The sequence below is a fragment of the Schistocerca serialis genome, chromosome 11, assembly GCF_023864345.2.
Source record: "Schistocerca serialis cubense isolate TAMUIC-IGC-003099 chromosome 11, iqSchSeri2.2, whole genome shotgun sequence".
Lineage (NCBI taxonomy): Eukaryota > Metazoa > Arthropoda > Insecta > Orthoptera > Acrididae > Schistocerca > Schistocerca serialis.
The window spans coordinates 12,752,348-12,780,061 of NC_064648.1; the positions used below are offsets into that span (position 1 = coordinate 12,752,348).

The window sequence follows — 27,714 nt, forward strand, 5'->3', positions numbered from 1 at the left end:
TGTGAAACACCGCAGATCGCTGCAGTTGTGAACGTACTGACCAGTGAACGTACTTGCAGCCATTGTTGGAGTCAGAGGAAAATAGTACGTGATGTCATAATTACAACAGCGTGTGAGAACGGCACATTCCTCTCAATAGGTGCGCGCACTGGGAAGTGGTGGATTCAAAAGTGTTCTAATCTTCAAACTTATTTTACATCTCAAGAGGTGCGGGTTCATTATTAAAAACTTGTATACTAAGTCCCCTCTCCAAGTCCTAGAAGACAGCAATAGGAATTGTAAAACACTTTGTTGCCAATAAAAAACAGAAAGCGTACAGAAAGCAGAATCTGGACTGAGGATCAAAGTAAACAAATAATATGAACACAGGTCTCGTACCAGTCGGCCACAGTCAGTGAGGCCTTTATCTCGAGGCACATCTGTGGTAACGGGTGAAACTTTGGCGTGACACATACCACAGCTGTATACATTTTAAGAAACTTTTATTTTCACAGACTCAGTTGTATGACATAAATGACTGAGTTGTTTGGTCATATGAAAGACAGAGAACAACAACCTGACTGATCGATTCAGACCACAGAAGAGGACACAGAATTGACAAACATTTTCTGAATAACTGTAGGTCATAACTGCACCGTTGTGGAGCTACAGCTGATCGGTGACGAGAGCACGGAAAAGTGTGTGCTCTTGAACTAACTTTCTGCAGCATAATTGCCTGTTACACTAAAGAGCACAGTTACTACTTAAATTAGCTGCAGATGATAGTATCAGCTGGTCTGTCAAACTTGGTAAAACTTTAAATACATATCCACGGCTAGTTACCTGACACACGAATTTTCTGTTATGTTTACTGTTTAATGGTAGACTGTTAAATCCAATTATGCTAATAGTACTGTAATGTCAATAATAAGATACTAATTGGTACTGGAGAAACAGGACTGCATGTAGATAGTTGACATGAGGTACTGTAAGATCCAGTGTTGTTAATACTGAAATGTATAGGCTACATGTTTGTTTTTTTGTCATGTAGAGATAACCTGAATTAACTTTTATTCTAACAACTTCAGTAGCACCGATTCTGACAAAATTACACAACTAGACACATCCTCGCAGCTGACCGGCTGCTGTTCTACAGCGGGAGCTTCCCGACGGTGCATTTCTGACCCGTGGTTCTCTATTGCTCAAATCGAGGTTGCCAATGTTGCTCTACTCTCGTGTTGTGGCCAGTTTTATTTTCCCATACTATATAATGATCACCTCGATATCCGCGTGTCCCCACTGTCCGTGATCAGTCGAACATATATGAAACAAATTTAAATTAGAATTTTGATACCTGGAAAATTAATATAGTTACAATTTCCCTATTTTTTAGTGTTCTAAAATTGTACTTGGTGCAAATCAGATAGCGCCTCGGTTCATTTGACGTGGATGTTTCCAAAAAATGTAGTGTTGTGATCCTATCCTTTCATGAGAGTTACTTTGCTGTGGCAACTGATCAGCGTCCTGAAGTTATCAAAATTGGTGAGCAGGGTGTGTTCTGTCATTGTAAGCAGAATGTGTCAGGTTGCTGTTTCTTATTTTTTCCCCCCATTATAAAGACAAAATAATGTGACACAACATAAACTATGTACTCGATTGTATTTTTAAGGAATCGAGGACTGCCACAACTGAAAGTGCTGGATCTACCACACGGATACGGTGTGGAAGATAACACAGTAATTGCCATCAGCCACGGATGTCCCGGTTTGCGGCAGCTCTCCGTCACTCACGCTACGAAGCTGTCGCCTGCTGCCTTCTCGGAGATTGACCGTCTAGAACATCTTGAAATGTAAGTGATGTTGCTGGCTTTGCAGTGTAGTGCAGACAGAGTATTTTGCTGAATAATGAAAACGTAACTGGTGAAGTAGTACAGAATCGTGTGAGTTACTCATAAATGTTGTGACTGAAATTGTGTTGAATAAGAATTGTAAGTCAAGACATTAAATAAAATATGCAGCTGGCCATTAAAACTGCAATATGACTGAGGTAGAGTGCAACAATTGTCAAACACGCATGAAGTTTACTACTGTTTTTACCCAAGTATAAGACGATCCGAAAGGCTTCTTTAGAAACATTTATTTTAACATACCCTGACTAATCAGAGTAACAAACTGTTTTATTGACATTATGTATCTGCCTAAAATTCCAGTTTTGACTGTCTACATTTTGATAATACAAGGAGAATTAACCCCTTAATATATATATATATTTTTTTCAAATTATGTTCCAAAAATGATATTTTTTATTAATGAAAAACATTATATACTGAAAGACATTACATACTGAAATATAAAGATGGTTTTTAGAGCTCAAAATTATAAGTTACAAAATTTTGAAAATCACCAATAGTAAAATCCTGAGCATACTGGTGCACTAGACTTCGATTGATATATCTGAAACTTGGAGTCATTTTTAGGTTTCTGTGCAACTGTCAATTCTAAGTGTGGATTTCACAACGGTTTCCTGTGAACAGAAATCTCGTAGAAGCTGGCCAGAGCACAGTGGACGTATTTATCTCGTACCACCGGCAAGTACTTGTCGCTCGACTGGCAAACTGTCGTCACTTTCGGTCTCGAATGAAATAACGCCACATTCTTCTTCACTTTCTAAGGTGCAGTAAATGAAGCAGGGAAAAATGAATACAAACGTCTCAAAAATGAGATTGACAGGAAGTGCAAAATGGCTAAGCAGGGATGGCTAGAGGACAAATGTAAGGATGTAGAGGCTTATCTCAAGAGGAGTAAGATAGATACTGATTACAGGAAAATTAAAGATCTTTGGAGAAAAGAGAACCACTTGTATGAATATCAAGAGCTCAGATGGAAACCCAGTTCTAAGCAAAGAAGGGAAATCAGAAAGGTGGAAGGAGTATATAGAGGGTTTATACAGGGGCGATGTTCTTGAGGACAATATTATAGAAATAGAAGAGAATGTAGATGAAGATGAAATGGGAGATATGATACTGCATGAAGAGTTTGACAGAGCACTGAAAGACCTGAGTCGAAACAAGGCCCTGGGAGTAGACAACATTCCATTAGAACTACCGACAGCCTTGGGAGAGCCAGTCCTGACAAAACTCTACCATCTGGTGTGCAAGATGTATGAGACAGGCGAAATACCCTCAGACTTGAAGAAGAATATAATAATTCCAATCCCAAAGAAAGCAGGTGTTGACAGATGTGAAAATTACTGAACTATCACGTTAATAAGTCATGGCTGCAAAATACTAACGTGAATTCTTTACAGACGAATGGAAAAACTGGTAGAAGCGGACCTTGGGGAAGATCAGTTTGGATTCCGTAGAAATGTTGGAACACATGACGCAATACTGACCCTACGACTTATCTTAGAAGAAATATTAAGGTAAGGCAAACCTACGTTTCTAGCATTTGTAGACTTAGAGAAAGATTTTGACAATGTTGACTGGAATACTGTCTTTCAAATTCAGCAGGTGGCAGGGGTAAAATGCAGGGAGCGAAAGGCTAATTACAATTTGTACAGAAAGCAGATGGCTGTTATAAGAGTCGAGGGGTGTGAAAGGGAAGCAGTGGTTGGGAAGGGAGTGAGACAGGGTTGTAGCCTCCTCCGATGTTATTCAATCTGTATATTGAGCAAGCAGTAAAGGAAACAAAAGAAAAGTTCGGAGTAGGTATTAAAATCCATGGAGAAGAAATAAAAACTTTGAGGTTCGCCGATGACATTGTAATTCTGTCAGAGACAGCAAAGGACTTGGAGGAGCAGTTGAACGGAATGGACAATGTCTTGAAAGGAGGATCTAAGATGAACATCAACAAAAGCAAAATGAGGCTAATGGAATGTAGTCGAATTAAGTCGGGTGATGCTGAGGGAATTAGATTAGGAAATGAGACACTTAAAGTAGTAAAGGAGTTTTGCTGTTTGGGGAGCAAAATAACTGAAGATGGTCGAAGTAGAGAGGATATAAAATGTAGACTGGCAATGGCATGGAAAGTGTTTCTGAAGAAGAGAAATTTGTTAACGTCGAGTATTGATTTAAGTGTTAGTCATGTATGGAAGTGAAACATGGACGATAAATAGTTTAGACAAGAAGAGAATAGAAGCTTTCGAAATGTGGTGCTACAGAAGAATGCTGAAGATTAGATGGGTAGATCACATAACCAATGAGGTGGTACTGAATAGGATTGGGGAGAAGAGGAGTTTGTGGCACAACTTGACTAGAAGAAGGGACCGGTTGGTAGGACATGTTCTGAGGCATCAAGGGATCACCAATTTAGTGTTGGAGGGCAGCGTGGAGGGTAAAAATCGTAGAGGGAGACCAAGAGATGAATACACCAAGCAGATTCAGAAGGATGTAGGCTGCAGTAGGTACTGGGAGATGAAGGAGCTTGCAGCTGCATCAAACCAGTCTGAGGGCTGAAGACCACAACAACAACAACAACAACAACAACGTGCTTAAATTCAATGTCAGACTTAGGATCACTGTAGTAAACCTAAACAACAATACAGGAGAAAGGCTGGAATGCACGTGTTTAATTGTCGAGCATCTAAAGCTGCACACAGTAAAGATGGTACCGAGTGGCAACCACCACGACAGCCAGGTACAAACGCAGTACCGGATGCTCTATAGTGGCTGAACACTTAACTATCAGTGCTGAAACAGGTATAAATGGAGTTCTACTTTTTCACAGGTCTATTTATAAGCTGCCCAAGTACACTATGGATTTTTAGTATCTGTCAGAATAATAAAACTGAGGTAACTCAGGGTTTTATGATAAGGAGTTAAAATAAAGGAAAAGATATGGTTTTCATTAATATTTGGACTGTTTTCTTTTCTACCTATTTTGCTTCTAACCCAGTTTTTTTGTGGTACCACTGTTTTTAATCATTATCCTGACAGTACAGCTGTGAAATTTATATCTTTGCTGTCACAATTATTTGCCTGTTTATTCAGAATACATTGCAATTTCAAAGGTTTTGGTGGGACCTGAGAAGGCATCTGTCATCCCTCCCTCCACCCTTTCCCTGCCCTTCCAAATTCTTCAGAATTGACCTGCATGTGATCTCAGAGTCAAAGCTTCATCTCTAAATGTATTATGACCTCTATATGCTCTACAAAACAATGTGAAAATGTTGACTGTGAATACGAGATGAAATGATCCTACAGTTTAGGAATGATGAGTTTGGGAAAAGCCTCATCTTATAATCGGGTAAATGCGGTAAACATTTGTATATGCAAAGAATCGGCATTTCAGTGCAATCGTGCAAAATTCTTAGCGAAACCTCTACCTACATTCTTTATGTAAGGAAATATTACAATGGTGGTTTCTCTGCACTGGAGCATAAAAGCCTTTACAGTTCCCAGGACTGATAAATTTTATAGCTCAATGGAAAAGTATATTGTCTCTTAACATGGAAAAAATGTACTTTCACCCAAGGGATAGTGTATTTTCTCTAGGCAAAAAGTGTGTTTTTGTTAAAGAAATAAAGAAAATTTTTTCTTCTCAATGCATAACCCTGAAGTTTCTCATTGTGAGATAGTGGCTAATGTAGCATTTTGCTCTTTTCCATTGTGTTAACAATGGCTTGCTGATTATAAAGCCTGATGTTCAAGGAGTAGGGTATCGTCATCAATGTTGCAAATCTTTGCTTCAGATCTTGTGTAAGGTGTTGTTTTTGTGACTTTTCCTTTATGACAGTCATGCCACTTTGTAGGTGTATTTGTCATCACCCTCACCTTAGACTTAAGTTTAATTTTGGAACAATTTTACTTGAAGATGTACAATAATTTTGATTTACATGAAAAATGCTCTGTCTCAAAGGTGACAGCTAGGAGTAAAATTCATCATATTTATTTCTGCCAACTTGTTCCCATGTAAACGATAGTGCACTTGTGGTTTGTTCCAGACTAGATGTGACAGGTTGTAGCAGACTCGGCGGAGGCCTATTCCCCTACCTCGTCGGGCTACCGCGACTTCACACGTTGCGAATGGGTACCGTGTATTTCGGTACCACGTATTTTACAGAGTTGCAGCCAGGTGTGAGCAGCATCCTCAAATTGTCAGGTTTGCGCTGTCTGACATTCGATTATTCGGATGTTACTGGAGAGCCTTTTGATAAGTTTCCGGAGAATCTCATCAGTCTCAGGTAAGGAAAGATCTGTGTCTACATAATTACTTTGCAGGTTCAAGCTTTGGAAACTGCAGGTTGGAATAAGAATAATATAAGGAAATGGATAGATTCTTACTCATAACAAAGGTGACCTGTCGAGAAGCAGAAATGCACGACAGAAAGACTGTTACACAGTATAGCTTTCGACAAGAGAGAGAGAGAGAGAGAGAGAGAGAGAGAGAGAGAGAGAGAGAGAGAGAGAAGCACACCTCATGCACACATGTCCACTCCCACCAGCAGGTCTGACTGGAACGCAACTGTCACATTAATAGCAATCTGAACCATGGACCTTGCCGTTGGTGGGGAGGCTTGCATGTGTCAGCGATACAGATAGCCGTACCATAGGTGCAACCACAACGGAGTGGTATCTGTTGAGAGGCCAGACTAACGTGTGGTTCCTCAAGAGGGGCAGCAGCCTTTTCAGTAGTTGCAGGGGCAACAGTCTGGATGATTGACTGATCTGGCCTTGTAACACTAACCAAAATGGCCTAGCTGTGCTGGTACTGCGAACGGCTGAAAGCAAGGGCAAACTACAGCCGTAATTTTTCGTGAGGGCATGCAGCTTTACTGTATGGTTAAATGATGATGGCGTCCTCTTGGGTAAAATATTCCGGAGGTAAAATAGTCCCCCATTCGGATCTCCGGGCGGGGACTACTCAACAGGATGTCATTATCAGGAGAAGGAAAACTGGCATTCTACAGATCGGAGCGTGGAATGTCAGATCCCTTAATCGGGCAGGTAGGTTAGAAAATTTAAAAAGGGAAATGGATAGGTTAAAGTTAGATATAGTGGGGATTAGTGAAGTTCGGTGGCAAGAGGGACAAGAGTTTTGATCAAGTGAATACAGGGTTATAAATACAAAATCAAATAGGGGTAATGCAGGAGTAGGTTCAATAATGAATAAAAAAATAGGAGTGCAGGTAAGCTACTACAAACAGCATAGTGAACGCATTATTGTGGCCAAGGTAGACACAAAGCCCACGCCTACTACAGTAGTACAAGTTTATATGCCAACTAGCTCTGCAGATGATGAAGAAATTGATTAAATGTATGATGAGATAAAAGAAATTATTCAGGTAGTGAAGGGAGACGAAAATTTAATAGTCATGGGTGACTGGAATTCGAGAGTAGGAAAAGGGAGAGAAGGAAACATAGTAGGTGAATATGGATTGGGGGTAAGGAATGAAAGAGAAAGCCGTCTGGTAGAATTTTGCACAGAGCATAACTTAATCAAAATTAACACTTGGTTCAAGAATCATGAAAGAAGGTTGTATACATGGAAGAATCCTGGAGATACTAGAAGGTATCGGATAGATTATATAATGGTAAGACAGATTTAGGAACCAGGTTTTAAATTACAAGACATTTGCAGGGGCAGATGTGGACTCTGACCACAATCTGTTGGTTATGAACTATAGATTAAAACTGAAGAAAGTGCAGAAAGGTGGGAATTTAAGGAAATGGGACCTGGATAAACTGACTAAACCAGAGGTTGTACAGAGTTTCAGGGAGAGCGTAAGGGAACAATTGACAGGAATTGGGGAAAGAAATACAGTAGAAGAAGAATGGGTAGCTCTGAGGGATGAAGTAGTGAAGACAGCAGAGTACCAAGTAGGTAAAAAGACAACGGCTAGTAGAAATCCTTGGGTAACAGAAGAAATATTGAATTTAATTGATGAAAGGAGAAAATATAAAACTGCAGTAAATGAAGCAGGCAAAAAGGAATACAAACGTCTCAAAAATGAGATCGACAGTAAGTGCAAAATGGCTAAGCAGGGATGGCTACAGGACAAATGTAAGGATGTAGAGGCTTATCTTGCTAGGGGTAAGATAGATACTGCCTACAGGAAAATTAAAGAGACCTTTGGAGAAAAGAGAACCACTTGTATGAATATCAAGAGCTCAGACGAAAACCCAGTTCTAAGGAAAGAAGGGAAAGCAGAAAGGTGGAAGGAGTATATAGAGGGTCTATACAAGGGTGATGTACTTGAGGACAATATTATGGAAATAGAAGAGGATGTAGATGAAGATGAAATGGGAGATACGATACTGCATGAAGAGTTTGACAGAGCACTGAAAGACCCGAGTCGAAACAGGGCCCCAGGAGTAGACAGCATTCCATTAGAACTACTGATGGCCTTGGCAGAGCCAGTCCTGACAAAACTCTACCATCTGGTGAGCAAAGTGTATGAGACAGGCGTAAGTAATACCCTTAGGTTTCAAGAAGAATATAATAATTCCAATCCCAAAGAAAGCAGGTGTTGGCAGATGTGAAAATTACCGATCTATCCTGTGAATTTTAACTTATTTTATGTTTAATCAAGAATATTTTGAACAGACTGACGGTGTCGCCATGGGTAGCCCCCTGTCTCCTTTGGTGGCCAACCTTTTTATGAAGGATTTTGAAGAGAGAGCGCTTGAATCAGCTGCCCTGAAGCCAACTGTTTTTTGGCGGTATGTGGATGACACTTTCATAGTGTGGCCTCATGGAGAAGATAAATTAATGGAGTTTCTACATCACCTCAACTCCATTCATAGCAACATCCTGTTCACCATGGAAATAGAGAAAGATGGTTGTTTGCCTTTTTCGGATGTCCTGGTCGAAGGAAGAATGATGGTTCTCTAGGGCATTCAGTTTACTGGAAACCCACTTGTACTGATTTGTACCTGCAAGCATCGAGCTGCCATCACCCATCACAAACCATGAATTTGCTTAAAACACTTGTTCATAGAGCTCATACTGTCTCAGATCTAGATAGCTTACCTCAAGAATTCGCCCATTTAAAGACAGTACTCAGCGAAAATGGGTATTCCATCCGGCAGATTAACAGGGCACTAACAATTAAAACTAAGAAGCAGGAAGAGAATAAAGAGGAGAACATGCCAGAACCATCTTTAGCTTTTCTTCCTTTTGTTGGTAACACTTCGTTTAAAATAGCAAGAATCCTCTGCTGAACATGGTATTTCTACTGGACATTCAATGGAGTATGAGAAAACAATGATTTTGTCTACAGCAACGTCTTTCTGGGACTCCATTATTGAAGAATCCGTAGAAATACGACTGGCGGAAAATCTGTTAAACTGTGACAGCGGCTACCAGCTGGACAGTGCATGGAATCCTGTCATCTCCACGATTTGCTCAAATCGAAGACGACCGAGTGCATCGACGGCCGTGGCAAACAGCAACGCAGAGGGCGACTGAGTTCCGCTATTCACCAGCGAGGGCGCGGCCGGCGGGCAGTGTGGTTCAACTATCAAGCTTTCGATGCATGCGCAGAATAGTTACAGTACGCTATATATTGTGGAATGGAGGACGTTTTCGCGTCTGCGACGGCTCAGCTGAAGGTGACTGGCAGGTGCCCAGTTGACATATCGTGCGAAGTATTGAACGACGACCGGCTGCAATTCCGAAATTTGTTTGAACTACCGACCTATCCATTTAATATGCCACAGCTGCAAACTACTAACACGAATTCTTTACAGACGAATGGAAAAACTGGTGGAAGCCGACCACGGGGAAGATCAGTTTGGATTCCGTAGGAATGTTGGAACACATGAGGCCATACTGACCCTACGACTTATCTTAGAAGAAAGATTAAGGAAAGGCAAACCTACATTTCTAGCATTTGTAGACTTAGAGAAAGCTTTTGACAATGTTGACTGGAATACTCTCTTTCAAATTCTAAAGGTGGCAGGGGTAAAATACAGGGAGCGAAAGGCTATTTACAATTTGTACAGGAACCAGATGGCAGTTATAAGAGTCGAGGGGCTTGAAAGGAAAGCAGTGGTTGGGAAGGGAGTGAGACAGGGTTGTAGCCTCTCCCCGATGTTATTCAGTCTGTATATTAAGCAAGCAGTAAAGGAAACAAAAGAAAAGTTCGGAGTAGGTATTAAAATCCATGGAGAAGAAATAAAAACTTTGAGGTTTGCCGATGGCATTGTAATTCTGTCAGAGACAGCAAAGGACTTGGAGGAGCAGTTGAACGGAATGGACAGTGTCTTGAATGGAGGATATAAGATGAACATCAACAAAACAAAACGAGGATAATGGAATGTAGTCGAATTAAGTCTGGTGATGCTGAGGGAATTAGATTAGGAAATGAGACACTTAAAGTAGTAAATGAGTTTTGCTATTTGGGAAGCGAAATAACTGATGATGGTCGAAGTAGAGAGGATATAAAATGTAGACTGGCAGTGGCAAGGAAAGTTTTTATGAAGAAGAGAAATTTGTTAAAATCGAGTATAGATTTGTGAGGAAGTTGTTTCTGAAAGTATTTGTATCGAGTGTGGCCATGTATGGAAGTGAAACATGGACGATAAATAGTTTGGACAAGAAGAGAATAGAAGCTTTCGAAATGTGGTGCTACAGAAGAATGCTGAAGATTAGATGGGTAGATCACATAACTAATGAGGAGTTACTGAATAGAATTGGGGAGAAGAGGAGTTTGTGGCACAACTTGACTAGAAGAAGGGATCGGTTGGTAGGACATGTTCTGAGGCATCAAGGGATCACCAATTTAGCATTGGAGGGCAGTGTGGAGGGTAAAAATCGTAGAGGGAGACCAAGAGATGAATACACTAAGCAGATTCAGAAGGATGTAGGTTGCAGTAGGTACTGGGAGATGAAGAAGCTTGCACAGGATAGAGTCGCATGGAGAGCTGCATCAAACAAGTCTCAGGACTGAAGACCACAACAACAGGTGGGGGGAGAGAAGAAGACGGGCGGGGAATGCAGGGACTAGATGGAGGTACAGCAATACTGGCAGGTGCAGTGTTGGGAGGTGGAGGGAGGGGGAAGATTGAAAAAGAGGAGAAGAGGAGGGGAAAGGATGGTCAGGTGCATTGGCAGAGGGAGGCACACAGCGAGGGTGAGAGGACACGAAAATGGACGAGGTGGAAGGACAGAGGGGATGGAAACAGTAGCGACAGTAGGTTACTGTATGTTCAGGCAGCTATAATTTCGGGAGGGAGTGGAGAATGTCTTGTAAGGATAATGCTCATTTTTGCAGTTCGGAAAAGCTGGTGTTGGAGGGTAGGATCCACACGGCTCGAGTAGTGAAGCAGCCGTCAAAATCCAGCACATTATGTTCACCTGCAAGTTGTACCACGTGGTGCTACTTCGCTCTCGCCCCCCAGATTGGCGGTGCCCGTTTGTCTCGTACCGATATAGAAAGCTGTGCAGTGATTGCAGAGCTGGTAGATGACGTAGCTGCTTTCTCGGACGGCCTGGCCTCTGGTGGGCTAGGACGAGGCTGTGACGGATCTGGAATTGGAAGTGCTGGGAGGTGGATTGGGCTGGTTCTGCACCAGGGTCTCCACAGTGATACGATCCCTGTAGCTGTGGCCCAGGACGGGGAGTGGCATAGGGATGGACTGAGATGTTAACGTGTCATATTTATGGTGAATAGTAATCTATCCTTTTCCTGCAGTTTACGTTTGTTTGGCAAAGGCTTCAAAAATATAGAAGCACTCGGGCTTTCTCTGTGTTCTGTCTCAGATAGCATGTGAGGAAAATAAATAACTTCTCTTGCAGTTCTGTATCAGTGTTAAATAAGGATAAATGTAAAATAATGACTCTGTGTGTGTGTGTGTGTGTGTGTGTGTGTGTGTGCGCGCGTGTGTGTGTGTGTGTGTGTGTGTGTGTGTGTGTGTGTGTGTGTGTGTGTGAGAGAGAGAGAGAGAGAGAGAGAGAGAGAGAGAGAGAGAGAGAGAGAGAGCTAGCTGTGTAGTATCTGCTTATAAGATTAGTAGCAAATGTCTTGAGTGTATCACATTGTATATGCATTAATGGGTAATAGTAAGAAGTTATATGAAATATGGTGATCAGGCAAAACATTACTAGGAAAGGTGCACAGAAAGCTTAGATTTGTTGAAAGGGTGCTGTGATTTATGTCTGAATAGGAAATTGCACATGACGCACCAGTGCAACCATTTATGTCACTGTAGATGTTTGTAGGTCCCAAAGTGTGGCAAGTGTTGATGATGTACTCCTCCAGTCCGTGCACACACAGTGATCATTTGAAGAAATGTCAGTCAGAATCACTGCTACTTCTCTGAATTACAACAGCTGCTGTTCTCCTATTTGGTATCACAGTTGCGTGGCAGTCTGTATTCTGTGGAGTTATGTGCTCGTTCTCACGGCCAGGAAATCTAGAAAAAATGGGGGAACTTTTTCATCTGGAAAAAGTCCAGCAATTTGTTAGAATTTTGGGAATTTTTCATTGTTTTAATTTTCAGATCAATTTTTGTAGTTTTGACTGATAAAAACTGATATTCTAACAAATAATTTTACTGTAGCCCACTCCTGCAGAATAATACTGCAGCAGTAAAACATAAACCAGAGAATCAGACTAAAGCAAAAGTTAAGACTGTGAAAACTTTGTAAGAACAAATTGCTTTCGATGAGAGTGACATCACAGGTGTTTACATTTCTAACAAGCTGTGGGAAAATATTGTGAATGGTTATTTGAGAAGCACTGCTTTCAAAGTAAATTTCCTTTTACACAAGACATGTGAGAATATGTGATGAATTAATTAAATTGTGAAGTGTTTCACTGTCATTCGAAACTTAAACATTTTGAGAGCCAGCCACTTTAAAAAAGACCAGCCATTTATGCCATTATTTAAAATTTTAATGGTGCGTTTGTGTTTAACACATGCTAAAAAGAGACCAAGCTTCAAGGTTAGTTTTTCATATTTATTTCAGTTCTTTCGTAGATTACAGATTATGCAAAAACAATGGCAGAAGTATGATTATCCTTTAGAAAACGAAAAAAAAAAAAAAAATTGAAGGATGAGTTCAGCAATTTCACACGTAATTGGATTTCCAATGAAAGGGTCAAAGTTTTCTCACATGTAGGGGGATATGTCGCAGTCGTAGCAATACTTGTTTGCTTCTTTCCTGCTCATTTTACAAGTAAATTGTCTCATCTTCTCCGTACCGTGCTCCGAATATCTGCTGTCGTCGGCTGTCTAGGTTGTGTGACACAAGCTATAATTGGTTAACGGAAGTGCATTGTGCAGCACAGTCTAAATTTCACTGCTCCGAAAGCTACTGTGCTGTACGTGCTGGAATTCGTATTTATACTTTTGTAATACCAGTATATACAGTGTTTATGTTGCCCCACAGCAAAGAGCTTTCCAGAACGCATTGTTTTCTTGCTGAATTTTGTTTCCTAAAATGCTGGAAGTTCTGTGCTGGTGTATAAAACGTTTACCAGTCAAAGAATTGAAAAGTTTTACAGCTTCGAAGGAAAATATACTGGCACTTAACAAGGAAAAATGTACTTTCTCTCAGGGTATAGTACATTTTCACCCAGAAAAAGTGTATTTTTAACAGGGGAAAATCTACGTGGTTTTTTCTTATTTATTTATTCCCCCCCCCCCCCTCCCAAATTGTCCGCATGTACACCCTGTCGTAAAGAATTTAAATCCAGAAGCTCATTGAAATAATGGTCCTGATGCATCTCCATAGTGCTTTGAGTCATGAAGCAAGTGATGTTCAGTGTGTGTTCGCTGCATCCTGTCACTGCAGTTATAGTATTGAATAACATTACACAACTGCTCTGCACATGTCGCCCACAACGTAGCTGATGTTAATCAGTTCCTGTCCTCAATGTAGATAATAAAGTTCGTGTTAAAGTACAGTCTGTCTGCAAAGGAATGTCCCGTTTCAGTGGTATATTATAACAGTTTTTTATACAAATATTCAGTTCAACCTAAAATACAATTCTTCCCACACTTTGGGTAATAAGTCCAGAGCAATGGAAGCAACAACAGCCCCTTCAGTTTTGTTTCTCAACTCTGGCAGATCATTAGATAGTGGCACAAAGCAGACAAGATCTTTTACAAAGCCCAAAGGAAAAAAATCACAGGGGTCGAGGCCAGCAGAACAGTGTCCTCGTCATATCAGTTATTAGCACCAGTCCAGCGGTCAAAGGCTTCGATGTTCGACTGTGCTCATACAAAAATGTGCCAATGGATAGGGGCCCGATGTTGTTGCCGAGTGAAGTTTTCGGGGTCACCTTTTAACTGATGAAAGAGCCGTTCTGGTAACATATCCAGATAAGCTACCCCTGCTATGGTAGCTTCAGCAGAACAAAATAGTCTGAACACTTGACATTGGGACACACCACAGAAAAAGTTTAATTTTGGGATTTCGCATGTACTTCCATTGCGTAGTTCTGTACATCTTAATTGTCACATCGGATAGGTCATCTGCAATCACTTTGTACGGTCCACGGAATTGTGCAGCTAGCTTCTTAGAATGACACCTTCTTACGGTCTCATCAAACAAAAGAAGCATCCTAAATATTCTTCGATTCTCCAACTCTTCGTGTGAGCTTTCCTGGTTTCCTTAATTTCTTTTATCCTTTCTCGTGCTACTGGATGTGCTGCTTGCAGCATTCTAGTTGGCTGATATGCATAACAGTTCATTCCTCTGTCTTTATGACTCCTGGAATGTGTACTTGTCTCCCATAAATTTATGCCAACAATGTATAGCCATTGCTACTGTGAAAATATAAGTAATTGGATAGATTAGTTTTCCACATCTTTCATTTTCTAACCTTCTATTTTTTGCAATACCCATCCCACCTGTACCACATACAGTGCACTTAGCTTTCCGCATTTATTAGCTCGTGCACGATGTTACAGCAGTATTCTCTGTTTCTCGTATTACTGTATCTACCGTGTTTAAGCTCTCAGATTTTTGAATCTTGTCCACTGCAGTCTATAACGGTCAGTCTTTCCGTCTCCTCCTGTCCGGTAAGTCTTCCTCTGACCAGAGGTTCTGCATGACTCCTCCAAACTCTACTCCTTTTCCTAAACCTTACCAGTCCTCCTCCTTCACCGCTCTCCCTTCCCCTTCGACCCTTCTGCTAGGAGAAGGATCCTTCACTGCTCTCCCTCCCCCTTCGACCCTTCTGTTAGGAGAAGGAGCAAGTGGCTCCAAAAGCTTGCAAACTGTAATACCTTTTCCATGTGTGTTCTCCTGCCACCACATGATGAATAAATTTTTTTTCTATCCAGTTACTTGTTTGTTTCAAAAACTGATTATTTTCGTTGATACTTTGCTACTGTGAGGCATATTAAATACAGAAACAGTATACTGTTCCCATATATTCCAAGTACAGTGGTCCTCTCTAACGAAGTGTCATAAGTATTCCACCAGTGTCCTACGAGTTCTCTAGGGCACCCCGTTTGTCAGTGAAATGCTGTCGTCACAGTTTTCTGGATCCTTAATAACTTATGTACCCTCTTCTCTGTGTGAACTTATTTCTTTGAGATTTGTAATAGTTCCTAATGTGTTCCTCTTTTCATGCCTTTCCACTAATTATAGTTTTCTATTTGGCCTAAGTTTCTGTGCATCCTCTGATGACTGCCTAACACTAGTTCGACCTTTTCCTCTGTGTCTAGTTCATTTTATTCACACGTTCTTAATTTTCCCTAACCACTCTGTGTCTCGTTCTTTCGTGCCCTCTACATCGTCTGACCACATTCGGCTCAATGCATCACAATGAGGACGCATGGTATTGTTGCAATGTTGCCCAGCTCCCAGTAATTTTACACGTCATATGTCCACTTTTCTTGTAATTATTTGGTTTAGGAAGCCTAATATGTGCTGTAATAGATGTTACAATATACAGTCTTCGGTTACCTGACATCTTGTCACCTCGATAACAGACGTGAAAATGCTGCAAGGCTTCAAGCAAACTCGGAGTTTTCTCTCTTACTCCAACTCTGTGCAGACAGTGCACACCACCGTACTCGGAGCGGGTACGAGTCGAGTCGAGTCGACGCCCGTCCGTGGCAACAGGTGGCTCATGTGCCAGTGACGTCGGAGAGTAACACAGTCGGCACGCAAATTCCCTGACTCGAGACAGTTCCTAATGTCCCGTCAGAAGGCACCACTCTATGGACGACGTGTCTGCCAGCTTTCTCTCATTCATTTGTCATCGAGGCCACTAGAGTGTGCCATTCCACCATCCACAAAGTTAAGAGTACCGATCTTTTAACATCGGTTGTGATAGTTTTGTTTTTTGACAAATTAGTTTTGAAGGTAGAAATTCGGAGAAATTTTTTTCTCATCAGCATAACTGGAGTTTATAGTTTTTCAGTTGTAAATTGAGCGCAGATTTAATGTAGTGGCATTTGGAAAAATGGCTGGAATATTGCAATTGTAGCTGTTACTGAAGTCCTAATGTTTTTATATATCACATTTAGAAATATTATCTCTGAGAACCTCGTGTGTATACGTTGTGGCGTTTCGAGGTGATCGAGTGTATCGGTTCTCGATGCTGCATTTTTCTGTGCACTGTTGCATATAATACGTTCTGTACAGTGAGAACTAGCTCGTCACACAGTTCCTAGTTTGCAAAGTGTAACCAGTTTTAAACACCGTGCAAAATATTAATACTGGAAATTGACAGTTTAGGACAGCGTTTAAAATGAATATTTGTAAAAATAGTGATTGGTTGTGTGGCTGTGAATTTAAAAATGCATTATTTTGCTTCCCACGCCTGTATGATGTTGAACCCTTGTGGACAAAAGTGAGGGTTACAGACGTAAACCATCTGAGTACCAAAGTGTAAAAGCACGAATCTTCAGCTGCTCAAATACAAAATAGCTGAACAACCGAGTAGTGCATCGAGAAGGAAAATTGCCGAGAATGACGTGTCCGAAAGAACAGACGTCACACATTTGTATAACCGATCTGCCATGATGGGCACTGAAATCACAACCTTCAGTGCAGATGCACATTTACATTCAATCTCCAGCAGGAATCTAAATGTAGTGAGTGTGGACGACACAGGTGGGGGCTGTGGATAGGCAGCACTAGGTGGGAGTGCAGGTCAGCTGAGATAGTCTGTGCATTTGTGATAAACGGTCTGTCCGGGTCACACAGTGGTTAATGCGACTACCTAGTAAGCGGGAGATCCCAGGTTTGAGTCCCAGTTGCGTGCACATTATCCCTCGTCACAACTTATTTTGCACAAAGTCCTGATACGACTGATATCTTAGTACCATCCCCGTATGTTTATTTCTCCTCCCTCCACCGTCAGTTTGCGTAGTAGAAGAAGTTGGGTGTAATAGGTCTGGGCTAAATATATTTCTGTGGTTCCTTCGAATTGGCCTTAAGGGATCATGATAAAACTGAATTGTTATCAAACCCTGACTAATTTTACTTCTGGATTGAATGCAGCATTGAAAGATAATTTGGGTAAGGCAACTGTTTTCAAAGGAACCTTCAAAACTATTCAAAGTGAACTTTTCCAAATTATGTTGGATGTATACCAAGAAGAAATTTCAAAGCAAATAAGGAATCATAATTTTTAGCTGTTATAGCAGATAAAACAAACAGATCAAACATATTTCAGATGGCTGTTGTATACTGTTACGTATTGAGACCCAGAGGTTCTAGAGTTTCCTATCTCCTTCTGAACACGGTGCACAGATGTTCGCTGCGACTTTGCTAGAAGAATTGAATAGGCAAAAAGACTCACCAAAAATTACTTGCACAGACCTGTGATGAGGCATCTGTTATGGCTGTTTCCTCGGGTGGGGTACAAACTGTTGTGTAAAAATTGTCCTAATGCAGAATGTGTACATTGCTATGCTGATGAAGTTAATCTTATAATGAGCAAAGTGGTATCAATCAATTGCAGTATGATTTATTTATTTATTTATTTATTTATTTAGAGTTTTCAGAGAATATGTCCATTCTTTTCATAGAGTGCGCAGTGGACCACTATCCTCGGTGACTTAGTGAGAAAGCATTTCCCTCGATCTTGTCCAGTGGATTTTTCGATCTCAATTCGTAAACGCAGTTCATTACTCCAACAATGTATAAATCACATACTGGAAGGTGATTCTATAAGAAGTGAAACTACAATTTACCAGGCTCTTCGCCATAAAAATGTTCGTTTCAATCATATCTTAAATTATCAGTGAGCGCAGACATTTGCCTGCAGGGGAACAGCAACTGTTATAAATTAAAATTGTAGAGCCGGCACAAGTTGCATGTAATTTTTTATTTATTTTACATGTTTCATTTGTCCAATGCGAGCACCCTCAGAACTTATGTAGCGGGGGCCACACAGTACCCGTTTCAGTTATTGGTTGGAATTTTCTAGTTAAGTTATGCCATTTGTCAGAGTTCTGTTTGGTCAGTTACGGTACGGAGAATCAATGCGTGCTGGCCCATAAGATCATTTCGACATTTAAAATAAATGTTATCGAGATTTGAGAAGTAATTGGTATCACCAGTGGCATTGAATCTGTTGATTACTAATGAATCTACTGATTTATCAGTGAAGAGAATGAAGTTGGAATAGCCTGATGTGAGTAGAAAAGAAAGGCAAAGGTGGTGTGCAACGTGATTGATGTTATAGATCATTGTATTTTTTCACATCATCTGGTAGCTGCTTCATTGTTTTTTCGTGTTAAGTTCCCCTTGTATCTTTTTAAGATATCCTGAAGATACCCTAAAGGAAATGTGTTCGTTGTCATCATTTTTGGATAAGCTGAAACTATATTGTTAACTATCTTTTATCTACCTAGCACAAGAATGTAGATCATTATCTGGTGCAGTTAGTCTAGTTGAGTCTGACAACTAACAGCCCAGGGAAGATGTTCACTAAGTAGTCTAAACTGTTGAAGGTAATTCTCACAATTCCCTTGACATCGGTCGAACCGAAAGGCTGCTTTTCAACTTTGAAAATAATAAAATTATTCTTACATAACTCCGAGTGAGGAAAGGTTGACGGCCTCGGCGATGCTTTCCGCCGAAAGAGGTCTCGCGATGCAGATTACAGACTGCAATTGGTGTGTGACTGAAGAGTTTGTCAGTGAAAAATGGAATGGCAAAGTTTCAATACAAGTAAGACAAGTTCGTTAAATGATGAGTGTGTTTCAGTTCTACTAGAAATGTAGCTCATTCAATAGTTTTTCTAGATAGTTGATAAATCATAGCATGCTCTTTGCTACAGATATTTTTCTGTCGGATATATTTCTCACTTTTTTCAGGATCATAACTCGGATTTAAAAAATTGAATTTTCTGGCATTCATACACACGAATTGTCAGGATGTTTAAATCGTAACAAATGTCGAGAAGCGAGGCACCGATAAAAGAATTTTCTTCCTTGTAACCATCTCGTATAAAAATGTAACATTGAAACTTTGGTGCAACACCCAGCTTCAGATACCACTGGCTACCACTGATGTATCAGCATTTGCATTAAGATTTCTGGGTTTATACACAGTGTAAAAAAAATATTCCTCTAGTTCCAACCACCATTTCAGTAATCTCGGCAACAGACCTTCGACACCAAAAGTCCGTGTCAGTGGCTCGTGATCTGTTACTACGGTAAAATCTTCCTAAATGTGTGGTCTGCACTGTTTTGTGGCCATTCAATTGCTAAGCACTCTACCTTAGTTTCAGCCTTATCTAACAACCGTGGGGCACAGTTGACTGGCAAATCTGAATCTATCTCCCTTCGTGACAGAACTGCTCCGAACAGTTCTGCGCTGGTATCTGTAGCACCAGTGTTATGGTTTCTTGAAATCAGGGTAGCTCAGCATGGGAGGATTTACTAATCTCTCAGTTCCTCAAATGCTGCTTGTGGCAGATCTCCCAGTTCAGCGATTATACAATGGATTCACAGTATTAATATTCAGCCACCCCTAAATATCCTTTAAATCCTGTAATGGATTTCAGAACTGTTCTCCACCTCTTCACATTATGCTCACCTGGCTCCACATCTTTCTTTGTTATTTTGTGTCCTAAGAATATTACCTCTTTCTCAGAAATTCACACAATCTGGTGTAACTTTAACCTAGGTGCCCTTAAACCATCCAATATTTTCCTGCAACTTCTCATCACATTCCTTTACTGAACTACCTTAGCAAGTTACGTCATCCGAGTACATTGAAACACTTTGTCCCATGCAATCTTGCCAAAGCAACATTCACTAGTCTTTGAAATATATTTGATGCATTCTTTGCCCCATTGGCATCCTTTTGGACTCTTAGTGCTGATAATTTGCAGTGAATGCTGTGTTTTCCTCTATCTGCTGAATCTATTAAAATAGTGGAGAAATACTTGGCTTTCCCCAGTTTGTCCAGTATCTCACTTATGTTGGGGATGGGGAAAGTTTCCCCCACTGAGATTTCATTCTATATTTCCCTATCCCACAGGTGTCCGTGGGTACTTTTCAGGTTCTCTGAACAATTATATCCCCATTAACCATTTTCTCAATTTGCTCCTGTAATACCACCTTTTGTGCTTCCAGTATTCTGTAGGGATGTACCTTTCCTTTGTTGTTTTGGCAATATAGGGAATGCATGCCTTACCATTTATGTGAATGCCAAATTGTCACCTTTTAGATAAAATACCTCACCATATGCCATACAATTCATATCAGTCTTCTTTATCCAACTGACCATTCAGATCATTTCTCTAACTTGTGCAGTGAGATTTCCTTTTGTGCTCATGCCGTTAATTGCTCCCTGTGTGGCTCATGTTGGTGTCACTTTGTCTTATCAGTTCACCTAAAACTTTCACTGTACTCAGATTCCACTTGGCCTCACTTGTAATTAGTACACTGAAAATATATTTCCCTTGCTCTAATAGTACCGTAAATTTGGCTGTATGCACACTTGGCATTTCTTCTTGTTTGGGAATAATCTTTTTTTTTTTTTTTTTCATTACTGGGATTCAACCCTGTTTCTACACACGTTCTTATGTTTTTCTTTGCTATGAGCTACTTTCACATCACTTTCTGATGCCCCACTAGTTTGCCTTATAGGTAACTCATAACATGTCGTCTCACAACTTGCCTTTAATTTGCATTTTTAACTTTTCCTTCACCATTCTGTGATTTACACTTTTTCATCTTATGTCTGTCATGTGGAGCTTACCGTCGTATTCATAGATCCTTTTTGCCATCTACTTTTCCTGATTTGCGATTATTGATGAAAGCTGGATCCATCATTACACACCAGAGTCGAAATGGCAGACAAAACAGTTGACAAAAGGCTGGTAACAGTCCACTGAAGAATGCAGAGACCATTTTGTCAGATGGTGAGGTGATGGTCACTGTTTCTTCGGATTCCCAAGGATTACTTGGAAAAAGGCACAGCCGTAGCTGGACCTGTTTATGCTTCATTGTTGCATCATCTGAAACTTGTGTTGGTGGAGAAAAGACCCAAGTTTAACCACAAAAAAGGGTCCTTTCACCAGGATAATGCACCATCCCACCCATCAGCGATAACAATGGTGAAAATGCATGAATTGGACTTTGAATTGGTTCCTCATCCACCCTATTCACCATACTTAGTCCCAAGTGACTTCACCTTGTTCCCTTACTTGACACTTTGGCTTGCTGGGAAGAAATTTTCATCAAATGAGGAAGTGATAGTTGCAATCAACAAGTATTTTGCAGTGGGATGAAAAAGTTGGTGGATCCCGGGACCAAGTTTATATCCTTCCAAGCAGAATATGTTGAGAAATAAGTTGAGTTATTTACGAAACAAACATTTTTCTCGCTTATTTTAAATGACTTATCAAACCGACTTCATATGTGCCCTGATATCTATTGATAACTTCAACTGACTTCCTAATTTGTAGCAATATTCCACTGCAATTTTGTTTCTTGCTTCAAAATCTGTGACTCTTAACATTTGGGCATTTTGTCACAGTAAGATGTGTACTCCTCGTGTAACACACTCTTAGTTTTCCATTTCACTTGTGGGCACAGCCCCTAATTTCTCATTGAATTGGGGTCTAGCCTTTCACATTTTTCACAAATGGTTATCTTTTTAAGTCTGCATTTGTGTGACCTGGTTTGTCACAGTGGTAACAATATTTCTGAGAGCCTTTTGCTTCTTCTGCCTTCACCGTCTACCCTCGTGTTCCTCTTTGACTTTCCACAGTCTCTAGCCGTGTGACCCATCTGCACTCAGTGTCATCATCTTCCCTCTGTTACTTAGAGTTTAGACTTCCTTCACTCTCAGGAATAGATCCTTTTTCTTTCACGGAGAGTAGGGCACTTTCCTCTCACAACACCTCTTCTGCTGTGGTGCCTAACCTAATTTAATCGGCGTGCCTTCGTACAGCTGCCCGAATCCTGTCACTCGGCAGGCCCTGCATGGAGCGATCCTGTCCCAGTATCCGCACCAGTCTCGATGCACCTCACGGTTGTGCTGCCCGTGTCACTGGTGACAGCCTCTCTGAATGATTTTTAAACTTCATCTATCCGATTAACCGATGATGCAATTGCTTTCCCTGTGTGTTGTCTGGCCTGACAGGCCTACACGCATAATAGCCTATGCTGCACTTATCTGTATAATTTTCTTCCCCGATTATATTCACTCGATTCTAGTTATAATTATCCCGGACAGTTAATTTTGCTGTAGCTTTTGCCATAATTTTAGACTTATATTGTGAAGTAGCAATGGTTTGTCATCTGATTGGACTACTTGAAATCCTGCATTCACATTGTCTGTGAAATCCCTAAGTTTGGAGCTCCACTAAATGACTTATTTAGTAATACAAGAATATCCTTCGCACTGATGCCTTTAACATCTGAATTAGTAGCTGAAGCCAGCTTACATTAATACGGTGTTATATGTACAGTCTTAAAACTCTTATGTCATTGCTTCCCTGAAGTGTGCCGATGCTGTAGTTCTGCTGATTTCTTTTGCAGTTCCTTCAAGTATTTCTTCCTCTGATGGTCCCTCCTGCGACTTGTCTGGCCCGGACAAAACCACCGAGAAGTCATCTACATCTACATCTATACTCCGCGAGCCACCTTACGGTGTGTGGCGGAGGGTACTTATTGTACCACTATCTGATCCCCCCTTCCCTGTTCCATTCACGAATTGTGCGTGGGAAGAACGACTGCTTGTAAGTCTCCGTATTTGCTCTAATTTCTCGGATCTTTTCATTGTGATCATTACGCGAGATATATGTGGGCGGTAGTAATATGTTGCCCATCTCTTCCCGGAATGTGCTCTCTCGTAATTTCGATAATAAACCTCTCCGTATTGCGTAACGCCTTTCTTGAAGTGTCCGCCACTGGAGCTTGTTCAGCATCTCCGTAACGCTCTCGCGCTGACTAAATGTCCCCATGACGAATCGCGCTGCTTTTCGCTGGATCATGTCTATCTCTTCTATTAATCCAACCTGGTAAGGGTCCCATACTGATGAGCAATACTCAAGAATCGGACGAACAAGCGTTTTGTAAGCTACTTCTTTCGTCGATGAGTCACATTTTCTTAGAATTCTTCCTATGAATCTCAACCTGGCGCCTGCTTTTCCCATTATTTGTTTTATGTGATCATTCCACTTCAGATCGCTCCGGATAGTAACTCCTAAGTATTTTACGGTCGTTACCGCTTCCAATGATTTACCACCTATGGCATAATCGTACTGGAATGGATTTCTGCCCCTATGTATGCGCATTATATTACATTTATCTACGTTTAGGGAAAGCTGCCAGCTGTCGCACCATGCATTAATCCTCTGCAGGTCCTCCTGGAGTACGTACGAGTCTTCTGATGTTGCTACTTTCTTGTAGACAACCGTGTCATCTGCAAATAGCCTCACGGAGCTACCGATGTTGTCAACTAAGTCATTTATGTATATTGTAAACAATAAAGGTCCTATCACGCTTCCCTGCGGTACTCCCGAAATTACCTCTACATCTGCAGATTTTGAACCGTTAAGAATGACATGTTGTGTTCTTTCTTCTAGGAAATCCTGAATCCAATCACAAACCTGGTCCGATATTCCGTAAGCTCGTATTTTTTTCACTAAACGTAAGTGCGGAACCGTATCAAATGCCTTCCTGAAGTCCAGGAATACGGCATCAATCTGCTTGCCAGTGTCTACGGCACTGTGAATTTCTTGGGCAAATAGGGCGAGCTGAGTTTCACATGATCTCTGTTTGCGGAATCCATGTTGGTTATGATGAAGGAGATTTGTATTATCTAAGAACGTCATGGGCTCTGGGGATGGCATCTGCTTCGTTTTACCTGTTCCACATTCCCCATCACCAATCTTCTTACCGTACACAGTGTGAAGGACCAATTCCGATAGTCTTTTGGAGGTGTGGCCCGTGTGGTGCAATCGAGCTGTCGATGACAGTGTGGACTGAAGCCTACTGAGTTATCTGTAATGGAGGAGAGGAAGAAAGTCTTGAGGATGCTTAGAACAGGTGATTCTGGAGTGGAGACGAGAAGTTGTTGGCTTTGTAGGAAGTGAATAAGGGTGCAAAAACTAAAGAGGTCGTATGGATAAAAAAGAGAACATTCTTTGGAGAAGATTTTCTGAGTGAAAGAACGTGCTCTGAGGAAGTTCTTTATATCGTATGAACAAAATGTTCAGAGCATATTTTCTGATGAGGGAGTTCATTCTCACTATCTCGCCACCTGCTCGAATCTGTTCTCCGCGTTGTGTTGTCTGCACCGGGCACGGAACGTACTCTTTATCTTGCATTTCGTTCAGCTTGCTGAAATATGCAAACTATTCAGTGTACAAATATGGAACTGTAGCATCACTGTGTTTGGGAAGAGTTGCATAAAATTTCATTTTGTTTTCACTTTTTTGTGCGGCAACAGATTATTAAGAAGATTACGGATGGTTTATGAAAATACATTTTCTGATAATCTTGACAAATTTTCGACATGCAGGGAACTTTTTTTTATTGATGTTAGGTGAACGCATTATGCGAATGAAATTTTAACAATACGTCGCATTATCGTCTACTCCGGATTGTAAAACGAGTGTGTTCTGACACGTGGTAATCTCGATTAAATGGCACATAATATTCTGTTGGCACGTCAAGTACTTAAGTGGTCATCTTGTGGTTTTGTTATGAGAAACAGTTCACTAGGTTTGTAATAAACCTGTTTTTAATTTTTATGATTTGCCTACTTATTTCTAGCATAGCAAAATGGAACATCTGTGCTGTGCGAAAATATGATGAACATCTGAAAAGGTCAATGACATATTTGTCTCGTTTGTACCTGGTCTTCCCATACACCACTCGGGAAAACTTGGGTCTCGTAAATAGCACAAAAATGTTTTCATTTTTTCTTCATGATATTTGGGAAATAAGTTCACCACCCTAATAATGTTTTTACTGTTAAACCCATATAAACTTACACAGTTACTCTACTCAATATGTCTTCGGGTTACGTATATGTTTCTTTTTCCATCTGAGCAACATAGATTTATTAAATTTACTAAAAAAACTTGGTAAGACTTAATGTCTGCAGAATTTAATCAGCCTGATTTATGTTACAGAGCTCATATCAAAAAGGGGAGAATTTTCTCTGCTCGTGAGAAACTTTGCTGTGTTTATTCGTATGAAATCGGAGAATGTTCTTCATGTTGAGCAAGGTTACCCACTCATTTACTCAAGCTGAGAACACACTCAGGTGAAGTACATACTCACTTTGTTTTATTTGTGTGAACTTGAGAATGTTCTCCAAAATTCATAGAATTGAGTACTTTCCCCATGTTATTTATACAATCCGAGGATTGTGAAATTAAGAACAACAAATTCCAGTAGCTTTATATCTTTGCAAATCATTGCGGCCGCACCTCTCTACCATGCCATCAATTTCCCCAATTTCTCTCCTACGCCACCACTGTCCCTACCCATCCCACCATGCTGGTACCCCCCCCCTCCCCCTCTCCGTGCACGGTCGCTCCTGCCACACCTCCTTTTTCACTTACCTAAAGATTTTTTTTCTCTGAGTAAATATGAATTTTCATGTACGTGATTAGAATTTTGTAACAATCTCTCTCTCTCTCTTTCTCTCTCTCTTTCTATTTCTATTTGTCTAGACAGTTCCAATTCTCTGTGATCACATGAACCAAAGCATGCCAATTTCTTTTGTCCTGCACTTTCTCCTGTAGGCTTTCCAGATTGGAGCAGATTACTTCTGTGATGCGATTGATTCATTTCACCTTCTGACGTCCTCTTCTTCTAGTGCCTTTCCTCACCATTAGAGTTTTTTGCAGTGAAACATATCTTCTCATGATGTCTCCAAAGTAGGTCAGGTTTTGTTTTAGCATCAGACCTTCCAGGGAGTGCTCTGGTTTTATTTGCTCTAATGTTAACCTATTCATTCTCTTTGAAGTCCACGGGGCTCTAAGGAGTTTCCTCCAACATCACAACTCAAAGCAGTTTATTCTTCACCATTCGTTCCACATTTGTAATGGTCCAGGTCTCACATCTGTATATAACAACTGGAAAGACTGTAGCCCTTACAATATGGATCTTTGTTGCTAAAATTATATCTCTACACCTTAAAACCTCGTTAAGGTCTTACTTTTTATCAAGCAGCGAGCATCTCTCGATATTGTGGAGACGCTTGCTGCTTGGTAAAAAGGCAGTGTCAAAACTTGATGAGGTTTTAAGAAGTGGAGATATACTTAATACTGTTGTACAAACATTCACAGTACAGAAGGATCTCAGTTTGTTACAGTAACATCAGTGCTCCCGTTCCTGTCACAGGGAGCTGAGTGTCGAAGGGTGCCGAGGTGACCCCAGAGCCACAGACGGGCTGACCGAGCAGATGCCCAATCTCGTAATCCGCGGCACGGTCCACGCTGGGCTACAGCCTTTCTACTTCGAGGCACTCGAGGATGTAGGGCCCGGCGAAGCAGACGAAGCGGTGGACGACCGTTCGGAGAGTGACGAAGACGGCGACAGTGATAGTAGCGTCGGCGGCAGTGACAGTGAGAGAGGTTGAGAGCACTATATCTGTATGTATAAAAATGATGTGAAATTTATAGGAAAGTACAATTCTCAGTACTTGTCAACATAAGCGGAAACTGTTTTGAAGGAATATAACAAATAATTTTAGAAATGTGTAGAAGAAACAGTAATGTTGTTTGAATACCTGCTGTAATAATCTGCAATAATGTTTGATTCTTGTTGTAACAACAATGGATTCACAATGAAACAAATTTTTTAAATGATAAAATGGCTACACAGATCAGGTAGCAATTCATAAATAGCACTGACAATGTTTTTTTGCAGTAAGTCGAATTTAAAAACTTCTTTGTTTTTATAAACCTGTGAAACAATAATAAATGAGGACTGCTACCTTGTTATTTTAAGTGTTAATTATATTTATCAGGATACTACTAGATACCATTTTTAAATATTAAATTTCATTTGGAGGAACCACTTTGTGATTAAAATACACGACAGACTCTTTTACGAATGAACCACACATCACTAGTGTAATACTGTACAGCATTTATTATTTGTTACACAAACCAGTTTTTGGCTGATAAGTCACTGTCGGGTATGAAGATAAGTAAGTGGTAAAGTGAAATTGGTTGGATCAAAGATTTTAAAGTAGTCCATCTAAAGAGTATTTCTGTTTCCAGAGGTGAAAAAAAATTAATGTTACAAGAAGGAACAAATAAAGGATTATTTCAGTGTAAATGTGGTGTAAGATTATTTAACTTAAATAAAATATGTGAAGCATTATCTGGTGAACT

General features: G+C 40.6%; 1 protein-coding gene across 1 annotated transcript; it reads left to right on the forward strand.

The window, feature by feature from the left end:
- The first annotated feature begins 1,659 nt into the window (after positions 1–1,659).
- On the forward strand, positions 1,660–27,658 carry LOC126426762 (uncharacterized). The gene is made up of 3 exons (XM_050088749.1): positions 1,660–1,828; positions 5,923–6,162; positions 26,717–27,658. The coding sequence occupies exons 2-3, from the start codon at positions 6,005–6,007 to the stop codon at positions 26,952–26,954; spliced, it is 396 nt and encodes a 131-aa protein (XP_049944706.1). The 5' UTR covers positions 1,660–1,828; positions 5,923–6,004; the 3' UTR covers positions 26,955–27,658.
- Positions 27,659–27,714: the final 56 nt, after the last annotated feature.

Excerpts from the sequence above, each read along its gene's own strand:
- LOC126426762 (XM_050088749.1), top strand. The coding sequence starts at position 6,005 with ATGGGTACCGTGTATTTCGGTACCACGTATTTTACAGAGTTGCAGCCA. Across the intron at positions 6,163-26,716 it reads GAGAATCTCATCAGTCTCAG|GGAGCTGAGTGTCGAAGGGT; the intron begins GTAAGGAAAGAT and ends TTCCTGTCACAG.